This window comes from Branchiostoma lanceolatum, chromosome 1, assembly GCF_035083965.1.
Source record: "Branchiostoma lanceolatum isolate klBraLanc5 chromosome 1, klBraLanc5.hap2, whole genome shotgun sequence".
Lineage (NCBI taxonomy): Eukaryota > Metazoa > Chordata > Leptocardii > Amphioxiformes > Branchiostomatidae > Branchiostoma > Branchiostoma lanceolatum.
Window position 1 is genome coordinate 7,454,670 of NC_089722.1, and position 17,349 is coordinate 7,472,018.

The 17,349-nt window shown below is 42.1% G+C and overlaps 3 protein-coding genes across 5 annotated transcripts; 2 read left to right on the forward strand and 1 right to left on the reverse strand.

Moving 5' to 3' along the window:
* The first annotated feature begins 642 nt into the window (after window positions 1-642).
* LOC136434765 (digestive cysteine proteinase 2-like) lies at window positions 643-6,431 on the forward strand. The gene is made up of 9 exons (XM_066427849.1): window positions 643-1,164; window positions 2,468-2,563; window positions 2,728-2,867; window positions 3,291-3,455; window positions 3,967-3,999; window positions 4,519-4,710; window positions 4,979-5,141; window positions 5,366-5,474; window positions 5,632-6,431. Exons 2-9 carry the CDS (start codon window positions 2,476-2,478, stop codon window positions 5,729-5,731), a joined length of 990 nt encoding a protein of 329 aa, XP_066283946.1. The 5' UTR covers window positions 643-1,164; window positions 2,468-2,475; the 3' UTR covers window positions 5,732-6,431.
* Window positions 5,827-10,870, reverse strand: LOC136434182 (cathepsin L-like). The gene is made up of 8 exons (XM_066426973.1): window positions 10,352-10,870; window positions 9,971-10,113; window positions 9,412-9,582; window positions 9,142-9,174; window positions 8,538-8,720; window positions 7,959-8,130; window positions 7,002-7,116; window positions 5,827-6,551 (listed from the first exon to the last, which is right to left on the reverse strand). Exons 1-8 carry the CDS (start codon window positions 10,467-10,469, stop codon window positions 6,443-6,445), a joined length of 1,044 nt encoding a protein of 347 aa, XP_066283070.1. The 5' UTR covers window positions 10,470-10,870; the 3' UTR covers window positions 5,827-6,442.
* LOC136433884 (2-Hydroxyacid oxidase 2-like) lies at window positions 10,036-17,312 on the forward strand. Of its 3 annotated transcripts, none has more exons than XM_066426589.1 (8): window positions 10,036-10,149; window positions 13,489-13,630; window positions 14,265-14,416; window positions 15,186-15,481; window positions 15,812-16,030; window positions 16,377-16,535; window positions 16,748-16,817; window positions 16,952-17,312. In XM_066426589.1, exons 2-8 carry the CDS (start codon window positions 13,494-13,496, stop codon window positions 17,017-17,019), a joined length of 1,101 nt encoding a protein of 366 aa, XP_066282686.1. In that variant the 5' UTR covers window positions 10,036-10,149; window positions 13,489-13,493; the 3' UTR covers window positions 17,020-17,312. The 3 variants fall into 3 exon arrangements, with proteins under 3 accessions (XP_066282686.1, XP_066282764.1, XP_066282604.1); XM_066426667.1 differs by lacking the exon at window positions 10,036-10,149 and adding an exon at window positions 11,259-11,387; XM_066426507.1 differs by lacking the exon at window positions 10,036-10,149 and adding an exon at window positions 11,381-11,490.
* The last annotated feature ends 37 nt before the right edge of the window (window positions 17,313-17,349 follow it).

Consider the following 17,349-nt stretch of genomic DNA (forward strand, 5'->3'; position numbering starts at 1 on the left):
ATCCGGGAGAAACCATTCTGCATCGGTAGGGGTGATTCACAACCAACCAACCTACCTACTCCCCAAGGACCTCCAAGCAGAGGTTGGTGGAGAAGGTTGTGACCCTTTTTGTCATATTCTCATATGCCCCGTTTTCTGTCGGCACTCTGACTCTGGTATCTCTCCACCAACCTCGACTTGGAGAATAGGTTGGTTGGTTGGTTGGTTGGTTGGTTGGTTGGTTGGTTGGTTGGTTGGTTAAACAACTTCTTTTCATTACGAAGAGAATCCTGTACTTTCAAAACCAATGCACTCCGGTGTGCTGTTATTACAAATTGCATATGATAAACACACGACTGTGAAGCTTTAATTCAAGTACTCTACAAAATTGAAGCTTATGTTGCATGTGTTAAGTGTCACACTCCACTGTGCGCTTGCTTAGAACATCGACGGTCAGGATTAGGACCGGTCCCGTTAGAACATTTAAGAGATAACAACATAGAACTACATAATGATGGTCCTTCTGTAACTGGACTTTGTAAACTGATACAAGCTATGTTTACCTACTTCATACACCTAAGTAATACAGACCAGTTCATATTTCTAATGAGTTTAGACAAACATCCAGTTGCTTGAGTAAATTTTTTTTTGGCGTATCTTACTACCTGGATGTCTAACTTTCATCAACGTATCTGGCAATAAAACATATCTGTTCCTACATTTTCACTATCACAAAGAACCGAGCAGAGGTCGAATTCACTACTGATAGTTGATTATAGTTCTTGTGCTAGCTTACAATGTATAACGTTACATGTATCTATAAACTGTTCTTTGTTGCGGCCTGTATTTGAACCCAGTGCGGTATTGTGTGTAGGATAAAAATATTCATTCATTCCAATTCATACATAACGTTACAACGTCACGGCCTTTTTTTCCCAAATGAGCGAAAACAAGAATTTTCACCAGCGAAGATGTCATGACACTGTCGGTCTCATAAGCCAATCCGTGATGTTTACCGACTTCACGCATGGCTTCCCGTGGTGGGGATATGACATTGGATGGTCTATCCAAGAACATTCATTATACTAGTATACAAATGAGCAAACTGGTCAGGTGGCATTCCGGACAGAAGTGACTTCGGGACGGACCAGCACTGCAAGATCTCTGACATATTCTGTCTCACAGGTGGGAATATATCTACTGAGAAAAATCTAAATATTTACAGAAGCTGTCTTAAGGGTTTAGAAGAGATGGCCTGTCTGATAAGGTAGTGTTATTAAGAAGGAATTTTCTTTGTAACTCCCGAGAACGGATGGTGTGTGGGTGGGGGGCGCGTCCTTGCTATGTCAGGTAAAAATACCTGACGCACTTTATCTTAGAAGCGAACGAGTTTGTGGTCACGTAGTTTATCGTAGTGGAGACATCCTTTTTAATATTTGATTCATTTATTCGTGCTAGATTACTGGAAGAGATCTTCCTGCCTGGCTGTATGGATCTACTCTACTCTGCTCTTAAAAAGCTACATTTTACACGTGGTTATCATTGGGTTGGGACTTGGGAGTAGCCTTGAATCGATCCTATTGCTATTTTAGCTCGCTCTTCTCGTCGCATCCAAGCAGTAGATGAGTCCCGACTTTAATTTTCAACATTTATGGTCGGCTGGCGCAGACGATTTTTAAAGACTAGTACTAACGTTAGAGGGCAACCTCATCGCCCTACTCCCAACCACTGATGACCGCGCTCACGACTAACTCCCAATCATAGTCCGAAGAAGGTCGTCTGTGTATAAAGGGAGCTTATGCTAGGGTCACATTTCCAATCCGGGGCCCGACCGGTCAGTCTTTGGGAACAAAAATGGTGATATAAAAGACAACAAAAACACAAAACGTACGCCAAATTGTTTAAGAACATAGCTTGTGCAAATTTATTGACATACACTTTGATTTTTCGTTTCCGCAAACAGCCCGGCAGGGTCCCGGTTAGGAAATGTGACCCTAGCATTAATAGGAAATGTTTCAGCTGATCAGGTAGACCTTCTGGTGACTGAATACACCATCTTATAAATTACGACAATTGTTTTTTAAAAGAGGTTAGATCCTAGAAATAAATCTGATGATTGTCCCTCTATATAGTCACAATAGTTCCGTATGGTATGGTTGAAAATAGGAACTTGCACCATCGAAGATCACATGACACGGTCGGTTTCGCCCATATTATTAAAGCAAGTTGTGATCTTTGCGTGAGGTATCCCATTTCAGTTGTAGAACTTTGACATTTCACTGAATAGTCTGCCTCACAACAAGTGAACAGATAAGTCAACATGTGAACAGACGTCATTTCACGTAGAAGTGATTCCATGACGGATCAGCTTTGCAAGATCTTGATCTGTCATTATCGTTCATTTTGTCACGCAGGTAGCCTACTAGGAATATATTTACTTGTTCAATGCGGTTTGTGTCGCTGAGCCTTTCTGTCTTTTCTCTTCCAGTTAACATCATGTGGCGTCTTCTGATTGCCTGCGTTGCCATGGTTTCTATGTCGATGGCAAAGCACATGGACTGGGAGGAGTACAAGGAAACTTATGGTACGTGACACCTAATTATGTGACACACACTAACATCATAATCTGGTGGCATATAAACTACACTGGCCTAGTCGTTGAAAGCTAAATCGGTCCAGTTTTTTTTTAATATATATCTCATTCATTACAAGAATATGTTTTCACTATGATGGTATCTTTTTATGCAGATCTGTCATTTAGCCACCGCGAAGACAGAGTGAGGCGGTCTATCTTCGAGGAAAACCTCAACACCATCGATAAACACAACAAGGAAGCGGATCTTGGACGTCACAGCCACTGGCTGGGTGTCAACAGGCTCGCCCACATGGTAAGTCTCGTTCCTGCCGACATAGTGCATCTTTATGCACCCGGCTTGGCATGATGGGAAAAACGGAGTGCAATGCAGGCTCCATGACCGGACCAGACACAGTACGCATGTGCCACATGTATGTTGCCATGGTAATGTGTTGTTTTCCTTCTGCGTTGTCCATGATCCTACAGCTATAGTAATCTATCACGAGATCTTACCACTGGCAATCGCTTTCGTAGACCTGATAGATGTTGTTTCCCGGCTATCCTCGACAGCTTTCTACAACAAAACTATCGGCCCAATCGGCTCTCTCCCTCGACTCACATACGAACACCGTCTATCGATCTAGATGTATATTCACATCTAACAGTCTTTGCATTTACACTAATCAATATATTTATAACGATTGAAAAGAAAATCTTTTCATGTTTGAATGCACAGACCAACAAAGAATATGTTGCCCGGACCATGGTCAAAAGCGATAAGTCCAGTGGCAGTGCCAACGGTACTGCCCAAGTGCTGGAGTTTGGCCACACCCGCACCCGGAGAGCAGCTGACGAAGTCGACTGGCGTACCAAGGGTTGTGTCACCCCCGTCAAGGACCAGGTAAGGATGCGGACTTACTCATTGGTCTTTCAGCTGTCAATCACTTTTTGGCGTATTAGGCACGTACAGCAAATATAAGTCTAAATTGATACATCAGTATACTGTACATGCAGAAGTGTTCGCGATGCACGGTTTTATGTTCGCGGTTTTCGCGACGACCGTTTTACCGCGAACTTAATACCACAGCGAACATTTTTGTCCAATACTGTGGCAGTGTGTTACTATAGCGCTGCCGCGAACTTTAAACCACCGCAAACACACTGTTTTCGCCTTAGCGCGAAATAAAACACCACGTGAACTTAAATGCATTTACAGTATTTCAATGGGCCAATCAGCATCCACATCAGCCTTACATGCAGTTGCAGTGCTTCTTCAATCCGCTGAGGAACAGTGGCGCATATATCGTCTTTTGTCGCCTTGTTCCTCCAATCGGGCTAAAGGATCCAAAAGGATTGAAGTAGAGTTTTTCGTTCAATGTTGTTGATATCATTCCCATTTTCTCTCGTTTTAGGGACAGTGTTATTCTTCTTGGGCATTCAGTGCGGTGAGTCAACAGTTTCTTATGTCCACATAGATAGTGCCTTTTATGGTTACTCTACTTTTATTGATGATTGATACACCCTACCACAACTTGCCATCATAATCATTTCAAATACTATCATATACACTGTATTATACAATGATTGCGATAATCGTGATAGTAACTATCATTGATCTGTGATAGTAATGATAATGATGATGATAATGCTTGTGCTAATGATAATAAGTGGGTATGTGTGTGTGTATAGATGTGTGTGTGTGTGTATAGATGTGTGTGTGTATAGATGTGTGTGTGTATAGATGTGTGTGTGTGTGTGTGTGTATGTTCATGTGCATATGCATGTGTGTATGTGTGTGTGTGTGTGTGTGTGTATGTGCATGTGTGTGTGTGTGTATGTGTATCATGTGCATATGCATGTGTGTGTATGTGTATGTGTACGTGTATGTGTATGTGTATGTGTATGTGTGTGTTTGTGAGAGAGAGAGACAGACAAACTGGCTGACTTCTTTGTACACGATATAGACCGGCTCTCTGGAGTGTCAGTGGTTCCTCAACAACGGCATACTGGTTTCCCTGAGCGAACAGCAGTTGTTGGACTGCAGCGGTAGCTATGGAAATTATGGCTGCCAAGGGGGGATGACAGAAAACGCTTTCCAGTACATCACGGAGAACGGTGGAATCACAACAGAGGCATCCTACCCGTACGGAGGAGTGGTATGTACCTTGTACCTGCGATTTGCTCGGTGCTCTCACGGTTTTAAACGTTTTTGTCTTCATTCTATCATACCTTGGTGAATTTCTACAATGAAATGAATCATCATCAGATAGTAATCCTAATGTAACGTTAGCTCACACAAACAACACGCAGAATGTGCGGTCTGGATTGCTAGAGTGTGTATATAACAGCATGTAATATTTTGATATTTTGACACTTGCTTTTCCACAACAATGACATCGACCATTACTTGACCACGCACGGTAGGATGGAGAGTGCAGATTCGACGAAGAAGGCAGTGCTGCCACCATTACCGGTTTCGTCAATATCATGAGCGGAGAAACGGCTCTTAAGGACGCTGTCACTAATATCGGGCCTATCTCCGTCAATATTGACGCCAGCCATCCCTCCTTCCAGTTATACCATAGTGGTACGTATCTTTCATCCATCTATTATTTCAGGCTTACAAATAATCCTGAAAGTCCATGTTTCATTGCCATCCCTCCAATTCGCAAACAAGTAGCGTTCCATCTAATTTTGTATGTAGCAATGCAAGTAGGTTGTGATGATATCGATTTTTAGTGTTTTCCTCTTGAATTCATTTTACCTTCTTAGATATCCAACAGCATCCTTGAAAATCGTGTCTTCTTTCAGGCGTGTATGAGGAACCAAACTGTAGCACTACCATGCTGGACCTTAGTGCCCTGGTGGTCGGATATGGTTTCAGCTCGGGAGGCAAACCTTACTGGCTTGTCAAGAACAGGTACGTTTTGCAATACAAAGGCCAACTGATTTGCATTGTCAGGATATGCCACAACCCGTGGATATACACAGTGAAAATGAAATAACTTTGTTAGATTGATATCTCTTGAAGGAGGTTTGATTTTGTTGATTCCATTTTTTTCGTATGCGTGTTGCAGTTGGGGAACAAGCTGGGGAGACAATGGCTACATCATGATAGCCCGCAACAACAACAACATGTGTGGGATCGCCACTGAAGCCAGCTACCCGCTTGTCTGAGGTCAACCTCGTTACCTACGAGTTTACCGCCGTCGCTGAGCAGAAAATGCATTTATAAATGATTATATAAAATTATACACAGTTTAAAGCAGCAGCAACTTTGCAAATCTATTGATTCTTCTCACAGTTTTTATGTAATCAGAACGACAATACTTACAAATAAGCTTAATAAGTAACCAAAATAATATCAATCTAGCATATGTATATTAAAAAAACTAAAGCAAATACATTGTGAGAACAAAATTATGTTCCATTTGGATCATTATTAGAAACATTGTTAAGATAAGCTATCTCTAAAATCGCTCTGAAAGTTCTCAAACATTTTGGCTTTTTTTCAAACCCCTAAAGTTTCTAGCCAGTAGTGTAAATACTAGTAAGCCATTAAACGAAATCTAGAAATGTTCCATCCCTCAAGGAAAACCATTAGCGTACATATTTCAAACTTTATCACATATATAACACAGAATTACATATTTTAGTATTCAGCATATTGTGTACATCAATGTTTTGGTAGCAGGGTCGACTGATGCCGTATACTGGATAGCTTTGCTTGTTCTTCAATAATCAAGTTCATCAGTTAAACCAAGAATACAGGTATCTAAGTGGAACTTACTTTAGTAGCACTACAGAAAGATGGTGTCATCGGTCATCCATAGGATTTTAAAGATTGTATAACATGAAGAAAAACATTCTGTGTGTAGTCCTTCCCGTTTACTTCTTCCTTACGGTAGCATAGGTGGCCCTGTCAGCTATGCCGCACATGTTTTGCCGGTTCATGGCGATCTTGCCATACCCACCTTCGCCCCAGCCGGTTCCCCAGCTAAGGAGAGAAAGAGTCGATTAAAACACGGTCGATGTTTGATATCATATCGACGATGGGTCAGACTTCAAAGAGGCATGAGATTCGAACTGCCCGACCTCACTCACTAACTCACTCACTCACTCGTACTCACTCACTCGTACTCACTCACTCACTCACTCACTCACTCACTCACTCAACCAACCAATCAATCAATCAATCAATCAATCAATCGATCAACCAATCAATCAATCGATCAATCCATCACTTTCTCATTCATTCATTCACTCAATCATTTTTATTCAATTACACACTCAACTCATGCACTCACTCACTCACTTACTCACTCAACCAATCAATCAATCAATCAATCCCTTTCTCATTCACTCAATCATTTTTTCAATTACACACTCAACTCATGCACTCACTCACTCAATCATTCATTTAGACATCTGCTATAATGTACCGTACCTGTTCTTCACAATCCAGTAGTCCTTGCCATCATGTTCATCCCTAAACCCAATGACGAGTAGGGCGTGGTCCAGGTATCTGCCATTATGATCCGTGGGACAACTGTTGTAAATACCTGGAAAGATACGAAAAAGAAGTGGGGTTATTTTGTCACATCTGTCCGTAATTTCTGCTCACAGAAAATCATATTGTCTTCTCTTACTAGATGAACAGACGGTGACAATAGAACCCTTCCTCCTGTCAAAAGTAGGATTAACATGTGTTAACAACATACAAGGACTATTTTCCGTCACACGCCCTTTCTACTAGAGGATTCAAGGGGCTGCGACCGCTGAGCGACCAAACATTTGACAGATCGCTCAACAAATTTTATAGATAAAGAACGAACGTTTTACGCTGTGTGTTTTGTTGTCATCGTTAACTTTTACAACTTGCAACATGAAACCAAGGGCCATCACACAAATCTAATTTTGGTCGCTCTACGGTAGCTCAGCAATCGTCGTCTTGTGGCCTTAGGGACCTTAAGCCCTCGTCACAAATAAGAAATTCAGCTGGGCCGACGCGTTGGCGAGCTTCAAATGTGCATTTTCGGCTTCGGGTGATTTTTAGAAATCAGAGTTGATCCGAATATATACCTTTTACCACGTTTCCAAGAGATGGTACCATCTCATGGGGGATTTTTCAGCTTTTAGTGTTCGACGGACGTCACCCGAGATTTTCAGTGGAAAATACGGTCGACGCTCGGGCGATTTTGAAATTCGGCGACCTTCGGGCGATCTACAAATTCGGCCGACGCTTGCATGAATTGTGACGCCGACTTAAGCGTACAGGTTGGGTGACCGAGGAAAAGCCAAGAATCGAACTCTCAACCCTGTGATCCAGGCTCACTAACACTGGATCACAAACACCGCACTTTTTGTTTTCCCGATGTTTGATCAAACGCATGCCGTACCCTACCTGACTTGTAGAGGTAGAAGTCCTTCTGAGACCCATGTATACTGGCAGCCACAGGTCCCACATCCGCCACAGCGTCCTTCAGATCAGCCTCGATGCCCCTCTCTATCTTATAGATATTACTTACTCTCACTGATGCCACCTTCTTATATTTGCAATTCTTGTTCTTCTTGCCCTGTGGACGAAATATAATGCTTGTGTGCTTAACTGAATCCCAATCAAAGCAAGAAATACCACAGAATCTATGACTTGATTCAAAATCAAGTCACTCTACTGTTTTCCATAACTAGTATATGAAATGAAGGCGGATCACATATACAAAACTTAATAGTTACAATAATTTGTTATAGTCTGTCTAATAGTATGTATTTTCTGCCTTCCTACGGGACATTGGACCTGTGCCAAGCCTTCGGCAATGACGTTGGGGACGGGCCAAACCGGCGTCCCCATCCTGCAAGTCTCCGGTTACACCATTTTCCACCACCCGGGCCCACACTTGCATCGGCCAGCGAGAACAAACTTGCATACACGCCGGGACAACCAAACAGACAATACCTATACATGAACTTCCAAATATCGTACCGCGTATGGGTAGTTCTCCTCGGTCATAAGCGATGTTCTCTTGGCGTACATGAAACAGTTCCTGACCGTGCCGCCGGTACAGCCTTTGTTCCCGTAGCCCCCCGTACAGTCCACGAACTGCTGAGCACTCCGCCTGGTAAGGGAGTGGCCGGCAATGGCGAAATAGGACTCAATAGCCTCAACCTGAAAATACAAACCCCGCTAGAACAACTAGTATAGATGCCTAATACTAGCTTAGTATAGCAAACATCGAAAGGAATTCACAATATACAAGTAGTTTAATGATCCAGTGGAGTGGGACTTTCTGTTTCTGGAGCCATTAGAATGCCAATCAGCACCACGGACAGGCCCAGTGGTATTCTTTTGAGTCTCTGGTGGACGTTTTTTTGACAACGTTCTGTTCTCCGGTAGTTTTTACGGGGCTATAATTTTCGAGAAGATGGCCATCCTCGTCCGGCGGATCTGCAACTGAGTCTATAGTGGTGGTAGTCAAACTTTCGCTTAGAAGAAAATCAAGCAGACTTGTAAAGCTATCGGATCGGTATGAACTTGTTAGTTTACACAACTTTTAATCGAAGTCCACAAAATGTTCAGAAAAGCTCACCGCAGCAAAGGCATAACAGGAGTTGCAGTTCCCCTGCAAAAAGAGAAATATTACTTATTACATACTATACAGGTTTGCTCACTTACTTGAGCATTTTTGTAACTTATAAGTCACTGAAATTGTATTGGGATTTGGCACTTGCTATCGTTATTTGCTCTGTCACAAATAGAGATAATCAAATATTCTTAACATGATTTGTTACTCAAAACACCCTCAAAAAGTAACAGAAATGTGACCATAAAATGGTTCCATATTCCACCCCTGCCCTACCTGGTTGCGTACTTCTTTCGTTATGACACCGTAATCTCGCCAGTCTTTGTATTCCATGTTGGCATTACTCTCTGAAGAAGGCACGTGGGTCTTAAGGTTGTCCAGAGACGAATTCTGGCTGTTCAAAATCCTTGCGACGTCTGACCGAGATTGGGCGAACTCTTCCGGAGTCTGCAACATGATGAAATTAGTTTTTCACGACTCTAGTCAACATCATATCACATTAACACTATGTATAGGCGTGGTATCTCAGTGTGAATGGTATTCATTACATTATGACATCGACTACGTATAGTTTTCTTATTGTTATCGTGTCATGGTGGTGTGCAATTCGTTCGCAACTCGTTGCCCCAAAACACAGTAGGGACATTGTCTGTAGATGACTTTTTTTTAAAGACAACTAGATGTGCAAAGGTTAGATGTGAAAGATTGGTCAGTGTAATGCTGCCGTGCCGCGTGCCTGGAAAGCTGGTGTGCCTCGCCGGAGGGCCGTTATGCCGGCTATTTCATCATGAAGATAGCCCAAAGTAGGAGGTTCTACAAGCATGGTTTTACCCACCATATCAGCGAAAGGCGTGACGCCCAGTCTGTAGGAGTGCAGCCCTCGGTCAGCCTCCTGGTTGTGTCTGGAAATATACTCCAAGTTCTCGCCGAAGATTTTCGCCTTGCGAGCCTCCTCTTCTCGTGTCATGTACACTTTTGCTGGTTGGAAAAGGAAATAAAATACCGGCGCTACGGGTGAGCAACACTGCATATTCTTGGACTATCTTTTTTGAAGTCTTGAGGGCCACTTGCCAAAGAAAGACAGAAAAATGTCAAACAGGGTTAACGCTAACTAACATGTATTAACATTGTAAAGGATGTTTATGTGTATGTAAAAGTAATATTACTTTCAGATGATAGCTGTTATGAAAGAATCATCCATTGATAGATGTCGTACCAAATTTCGTCTTGTATCTGGTCCATTCCTCCTCGTATTTCAGCCACTCTGTGGAGTTCCTTATCGCCTCTCCGGTTGTCATGACAACCAACAGGCCAATAACCACCGCCCATTTCATGTCGTCTGCACGAAAGAATAGGAAGTGACAACAATGCTTCTTAACAAACAAATGTAATACGAAAGCGTTCCCTTGATGAAACTTTGGGCAAAGAGTGGCGAGGAAAAGTATGTATCATCGGGTTGAATTCAGCTGGGATACTATTCAAATACGTTTTCAAGTGTTTTGTTTTTCGTAACTGCAGGGATCTGAACAAACAAGTGACGCACGAAATAACCACGTGCAACTGAGGGAATGTATCCTGACATTTACGTCGTCTATCCGAGAGAGACATGTACGCAGGTGTTTTCAATGGTATTTGAGTGTTCCTCATGCTAAGACTGTACCTTAGCACACGTGGACAATTCTAGTGGCCATAAACCACCAGAAAACCACCTGTTTTTTCTTAAATCACCCTCCCCATCGTTAACTTTTGCTGGATGGAAGACCGTGTGTGTGATGCAACACTTCTTCAAAACATCTACGTAGGATCCAAAATAAGCTTACACATAGGCATTGAACTCGAAATTAATCTACGTACAACTGCCTGGTTAGTAGAATGTCCATATAACTGATATGTTAGAGGTAATTAATAAACTAACCTTACATGGGCTGGGTATGTCAGATTAGTTCTGCAAGGGTTCTGAGCTGACGTAAGGTGAGCTGCACTCGAATGGTGACGTGGGAAAAGTTACAGGGCGTTTGATAACTTTGTTATTTCTACTGAACGCCCACGTTTCACCTGAAGCCAGTGATATGTCATATGTACATTATGTACAAAATAACCACTTCTGATGTTCCCGCTTACTGAAGGCTGCTTTCAAGATGCAATGCATAACGCACGTTAGGCGTAGCTGGAATTCGTATAGAAACGAGCACAAACACCTCGTATCTGCTTGGAGATATATTTGGTTAGCAGGTGACCTTGACCGGTGAAAGGTAAACGTTTCTGCCTCGCAACCATTAGTGTGGTGCTAGTTACTTTTGTAGATCTAACGTTAGAATGTATTAAATTCTGTACAGGCAGCCTATGTTGTGACAGGTAAGAGTACCACAGTGTCAGGTATAGTTACGCTTTTGTGTGACATTTGGTGTGAAAGGAAAATTTCGGAATGAGGAACTCGTGAATCGATACTGAAGAACATGGCCATGATGGCTGCCATTACTATTCCATTGTTTATCATGGGTAGAGGCGACCCGTGGGCCAGGTAGCTTTAGGTGTGGGTACGGAACGTGACACTAAGAATGTATTGTACGTATTGCTAACGTTATAGTCTTATCATTGATGAAAACTTCCGGGGAAAATTAGCCTCCACCAGGCCCTCTTACGGGCGTATGAATCGTAGAATTCGGCAGAAAAGGGAATAATGAATAATTATGTATAATTAGCCAGTAGAGTCAGTCCACAGTGAAGATCACATTTCGCCCGTTTACGGAGCCTGCAGGTGAAACCCTGGCATAGTTAGTCTGGTAGAGACTAGGGAAAAATAACGTCACACTTGTTATATTCCCCTTCCAGTGGGAAGGGGGATATATTGTTTTTGCTTGCCTGTTCTTCTTCTTCTTCTTCTTTCTTCTTCTTCTGCCAAAAACCAAGTAGATGTGCGGTGGTAGCTCTACTAATGGTATTGCAGAAAGTTATATGTACCTTATGTTACAATGTACGGATGTTATATTTGAGATGTAGGTACCTAAAGAAAAGGTGAATATACCTGACAATAAATTATGCTAATGAGTACCTTATTTGCATAATCTTTGCACAAACTTGTATTTCCCCTACCGTAAAAGCTGCGGATGTCATCTTTGAAATGTAGGTACCTTTAGGAAAGGTAAATGCACCTGGACATAAATTATGCTAATGAGGACCTCATTTGCATAATTTATGCAGAAACGTGTATTTCCCTTACCGTAAAAGCTGCAGATGTCATATTTGAGATGTAGGTACCTTCAGGAAAGGTGAACACACCTGGCCATGAATTATGCTAATGAGGACCTCATTTGCAAAATTAATGCATAAACTTATATTTCCCTTACCGTAACAGCTGCGGATGTCATCTTTAAGATGTAGGTACCTTTAGGAAAGGTGAATGCACCTGGACATAAATTATGCTAATAAGGACCTTATTTGCATAATTAATGCAGAAAGTTGTATTTCCCTTACCGTAAAAGCTGCAGATGTCATATTTAAGATGTAGGTACCTTTAGGAAAGGTGAACACGCCTGGCCATACATTATGCTAATGTGGACCTCATTTGCATAATTAATGCATAAACTTGTATTTTGCTTACCGTAAAAGCTACGGATGTCATATCTGAGATGTAGGTACCATTAGGAAAGGTCAGGAAACCTGGCCATAAATTATGCTAATGGAGACCTCATTCGCATAATTTATGCATACATTTTAATTTTCCTTACCGTAAAGGCTATGGATGTTATATTTGAGTTGTAGGTACCTTTAGGAAAGGCGAATACACCTGGCCATAAATTATGCTAATGTGGACCTCATTTGCATAATTACGGCATAAACTTGTATTTCCCTTACCGTGAAAGCTACGGATGTCATATTTGAGATATACGTACCATTAGGAAGGGTCATAAAATCTGGCCATAAACTATGCTAATGAGGGCCCTCGTTTGCATAATTTATGCATATCCCTCACCGTAAAGGCTACTATTGTCATATTTCAGATGTAGGTACCTTTAGGAGAGGTGAACACACCAGTATATAAATTATGCAAATGCCGACCTCCTTTGCATAATTTATTCAGATACTTCATAATACCCTTACAGCCGATGCTAAGGATGTCATATTTGAGGTGTAGGTAATGGGAGGGGAATATCCTGCATTTTCCCGAAAATGTTGCCATTCTAGTTGCATTTATGATAACAAGCTGTAGTTATGATAAAAATCGATAGGAGTCGCTGAAACACGTGTCGCATTGGATTTGATACCAAAGTGATCCTTTACACTAGAAAACTGCTAACTTTAATTCAATTTTGGTTGTTTTATTTTGGGTTGTTTCATTTTGGGTTCTGGAAGACGAGATGTCCAGCCGCATGGTTTGCGTGGCAGACTTTGAGGAGTATGCAAATGAGAAGCTTGCTCGAACCTATAAGGAGTACTTCAGCTCTGGAGCGGACCAGTGTCAAACATTAAAGGAAAATGCAGAAGCATTCAAGAGGTGAGATACATGTATGTGTAATTGTAAAACAACTCCCTTTTCAGTCTTTCAACATGCCGCTGCTGACCAATAGCATATCTCTTCACTTTTAAAGAAATCCTTGTCGCAGATATTGTCACAGACCTACTGTAACGTTATATGAGAATCATCATATATATTTGTCCCAAAAATGATAGGTACAACAACTCTTTTCCTATATTCACTTGTAGTGTCTAAGACTTTTCCTATATTCACTTGTAGTGTCTAAGAATAAGACTAAATCATGTAGCTTTTATCAACTTTTTTGGTCACGAAGTCTTTAGTTATAATGAATTGACTGTTGTGAGTTTTGTATACGTAACAAGGAAACGTCCGTTGGGAAGGTGGTTTTTCAAGTTGCATAAGCTTTAACAAGCAAAGTATGCAATACATGGACTATCTAATCTCCAAGCAGATGTTTGTGGGCTAAATTGTTACATTTTCTACCGGTATGCCCCATTTTGTGACAAACTGCCTCACCTGGGCTCAACAAATGTAGCCCTTACGAAGGCAGTTTGTCACAGAAAATGGTAGAAAAACGTGATGATTTAGTCCACTGACATCTGCTTGAAGATTGGGTATTGCATGTGTCACTGGATGTATGTGATGTGTACAGACTGAGGATTCGGCCGAGGTTCTTGCGTGACGTGTCGTGTAGAGACCTGTCCACGACTCTGCTGGGGGAGAAGGTTGACTTTCCTGTTGGTGTGAGCTCCACAGCGCTACAGGGGCTAGCCTGGCCAGATGGGGACATCTGTGCAGCCAGAGGTAGGACAGGGATTCAGTGTTAAACAAGTCACAGACATCTAGACCCATTCATATTAAGCCTATCGTTTACCGGTTGAATAAATCAAAAGATTCAACCAGTTAATTTAACCGTCTTTCTTAGCCTAATATGAAAGCTAGTTATCCGGTTAAATAAGGGTTTTAACAGGTTAAATTGAAAAGACCTCAAGAGGAAAGAAAGAAAGCTGGTTGAATTAACCAGTTAAATCTTTTGATTTATTCAGCTGGTTATGATAGGCGTAATATGAGCGGGATATAAGTCTTCAACCTGCTAAGGTTGCAGTTTTGCACCGGATTTGCATTGATGATGGAGTTAGGCAGCTGGGAGAAGGTTAAAACAACTTTAACCTGAGAATGGATGCTGTCATTGATGGATTCATTTGGGCCGCAGGGTATCTTGGGGTTCATATGCAAGAAATATTACTCTAAATAACCTACCATTTCAGTCCCTACAAACTCTATTCACAGACCCTGTCAAGTAGACATAGATTGGACACTGGAAGAATCTGGTCTGCCACATTTTTCCACAGCTGTCAGGAAAACTAACATCCTCTTAATTGTAAATCTAAAAGAAGAGCATAAGCTTCCCATACCAAGTACCTCACTTAAAAGAAACATTGAAACAGAAACATATATCCCAATGAAAGGACATGTAAAGTGATAGATTGCATGTATGTCGACTCTGTCATTGTCAGTAATGAGTATGTTAGAGGATGAAGATTGATTTCAATTCTGCTTCTCTTTTCCTCAGCTGCTGCCCAGCTCCACAGCTGTATGATTGTCAGTACCTACGCCAACAACTCGGTGGAGGAAATCTCTGCTGCCTCGCCTGGTGGCCTGAAGTGGTTCCAGTTGTACATCATGCCTGACAGACCCTTCACACAACGACTGGTGCGGAGGGCAGAGGCAGCCGGGTACAAGGCCCTGGTGGTCACGGTAGACTTGCCAGTTGTAGGCAAGAGATATCGTGACCTGAGGAACAGGTTTCAGCTCCCTCCACATCTTAGTGTGCCCAACCTAAGGGGACTACAGTCATCAACATCCCAGGTCAGTATGTTCACTGCCTCCTCAATAAAGATGTTTGCATTTTCAGAATGGAAGAACTAGAGATACAATTGATTGACCTCCAGCACGTTGGACAGGCGGTCCAGAATATGTATCGGAGCTCAACCATTCTTGTTAGTTTCTGCATGATTTTCATGTCCTCTATGACGACGTCCATTCATTTGTCGTGGGAGTAAAGAGGATGACAGGGATCCTGGCAAAGAAGAAGAAGCCAGATGGGAGTGCTTAGTAGACCTGAGCCATTTGCAATGTATACATCCCAACTGACCCACTGAAGATAAATAGAATATAATAAATAAAATCTAATTCCAGTCCAACGATGAACGGAACTATGGCAGTGGTGCCAGCCCTGAGGACCCCGCCCTCTGCTGGAAGGACATTGATTGGCTGAGCTCCATCACCAACCTGCCAATCATACTGAAGGGAATACTGACAGCAGAGGATGCTGGGATAGCCTTGGAGCACCCAGGTGTGAAGGGAATTCTTGTGTCCAATCATGGAGGGAGACAACTGGACGGAGTTCCAGCTACTGTGAGTCAGAAAAACTTTGTGCAAGATGATAGGAAAATAGGACATGATATTGGGAGGCAGAGCCCATCCCTCTCCTTCCACTGCCTTTTACCTCTCCAAGCAAAGTCAGGTGGTTAGACCTCTTACACCTGGTTAGAGTGAGAATTGAAAAATCTTAAGTGCCTTTACCAAGGACCTAACAATAACATTTAGCCAAGGATGCCAGGGATCAAACCTGTGATTTCTCGATCTTTTGTCTGCTAGCGCATAGCAGACCCACTCAGTGCCAATATCTTTCGTGTATTACTATGTTTTATAAATAGGCCCACTTATTGAATGAAAATAATTCTTATCTTGCCGTTATCAGATCGAGGTTCTTCCAGAGATAGTTGCTGCTGTAGGAGAGAGGTTGGAAGTGTACCTGGACGGAGGTGTGAGGACTGGAACAGATGTTCTAAAGGCCCTTGCACTGGGGGCACGGGCTGTGTTTGTGGGCCGACCTGCCATCTGGGGACTGGCATACAATGTAGGCCCAGCATAACGTGCCTTTATCCATGGTTTTAAAAGTTATTCTTTTATCAGAAGCATGATAACTGTGCCCAACTAATATATTGCCTGTTGAATATGGTATAAGCTTTCTATCTCACACATTTTTGTTGCATGAATGATTAGAATCCCTGTTTTTCCACACATTACCTCGAAGTTTGTAGTGAAGCTAACTGTCTCCCTCTTACCCAGGGAGAAGATGGGGTGGCTGAGGTGCTGAAGATACTCCGTAATGAGTTGGACCTAGCCATGGCATTGTCTGGTAAGGATTTATATCATTTTCAGATTTTCGTGCTGTCACAGGTGTAAGTGAAGCATCTAGATAAGGACATGTATGCACTATTGCCATGCTAGATGGCATATTTTGTTTAAAAGGTGATGTTTATTGTTTTACAGGTTGCAGGTGTCCAGCAGAGATAAAGCACCCCCTGGTGGTTAGAGAGGAGTACTATAGCAAGTTGTGACATTCACAGTGCATCTGGAAATGCTGGATTTCCTTAATGTTTGAAGGGCTGTGGATATGAAAGAATCTTCAATACCGGGTGTTATATCGATTTCTCTACGTGCCATGCACTTTGGTAGAACTGTGAGATTGCTCGCCTTTTGCAATTTTCATCAGTGTGGTTGAATTGTATCAATCAAATCATTCCCAGTATTATCACCATAAGATAGTAACCTTGTTATCAATACTTAAACCCAACTAACAGATAACAACCGTGAATAAACGATGTCCATCAGTAGACTAGTTTGATGTCAATCTACGGTATTGCTCTCTTTCGTTCTGCCTGTACAAA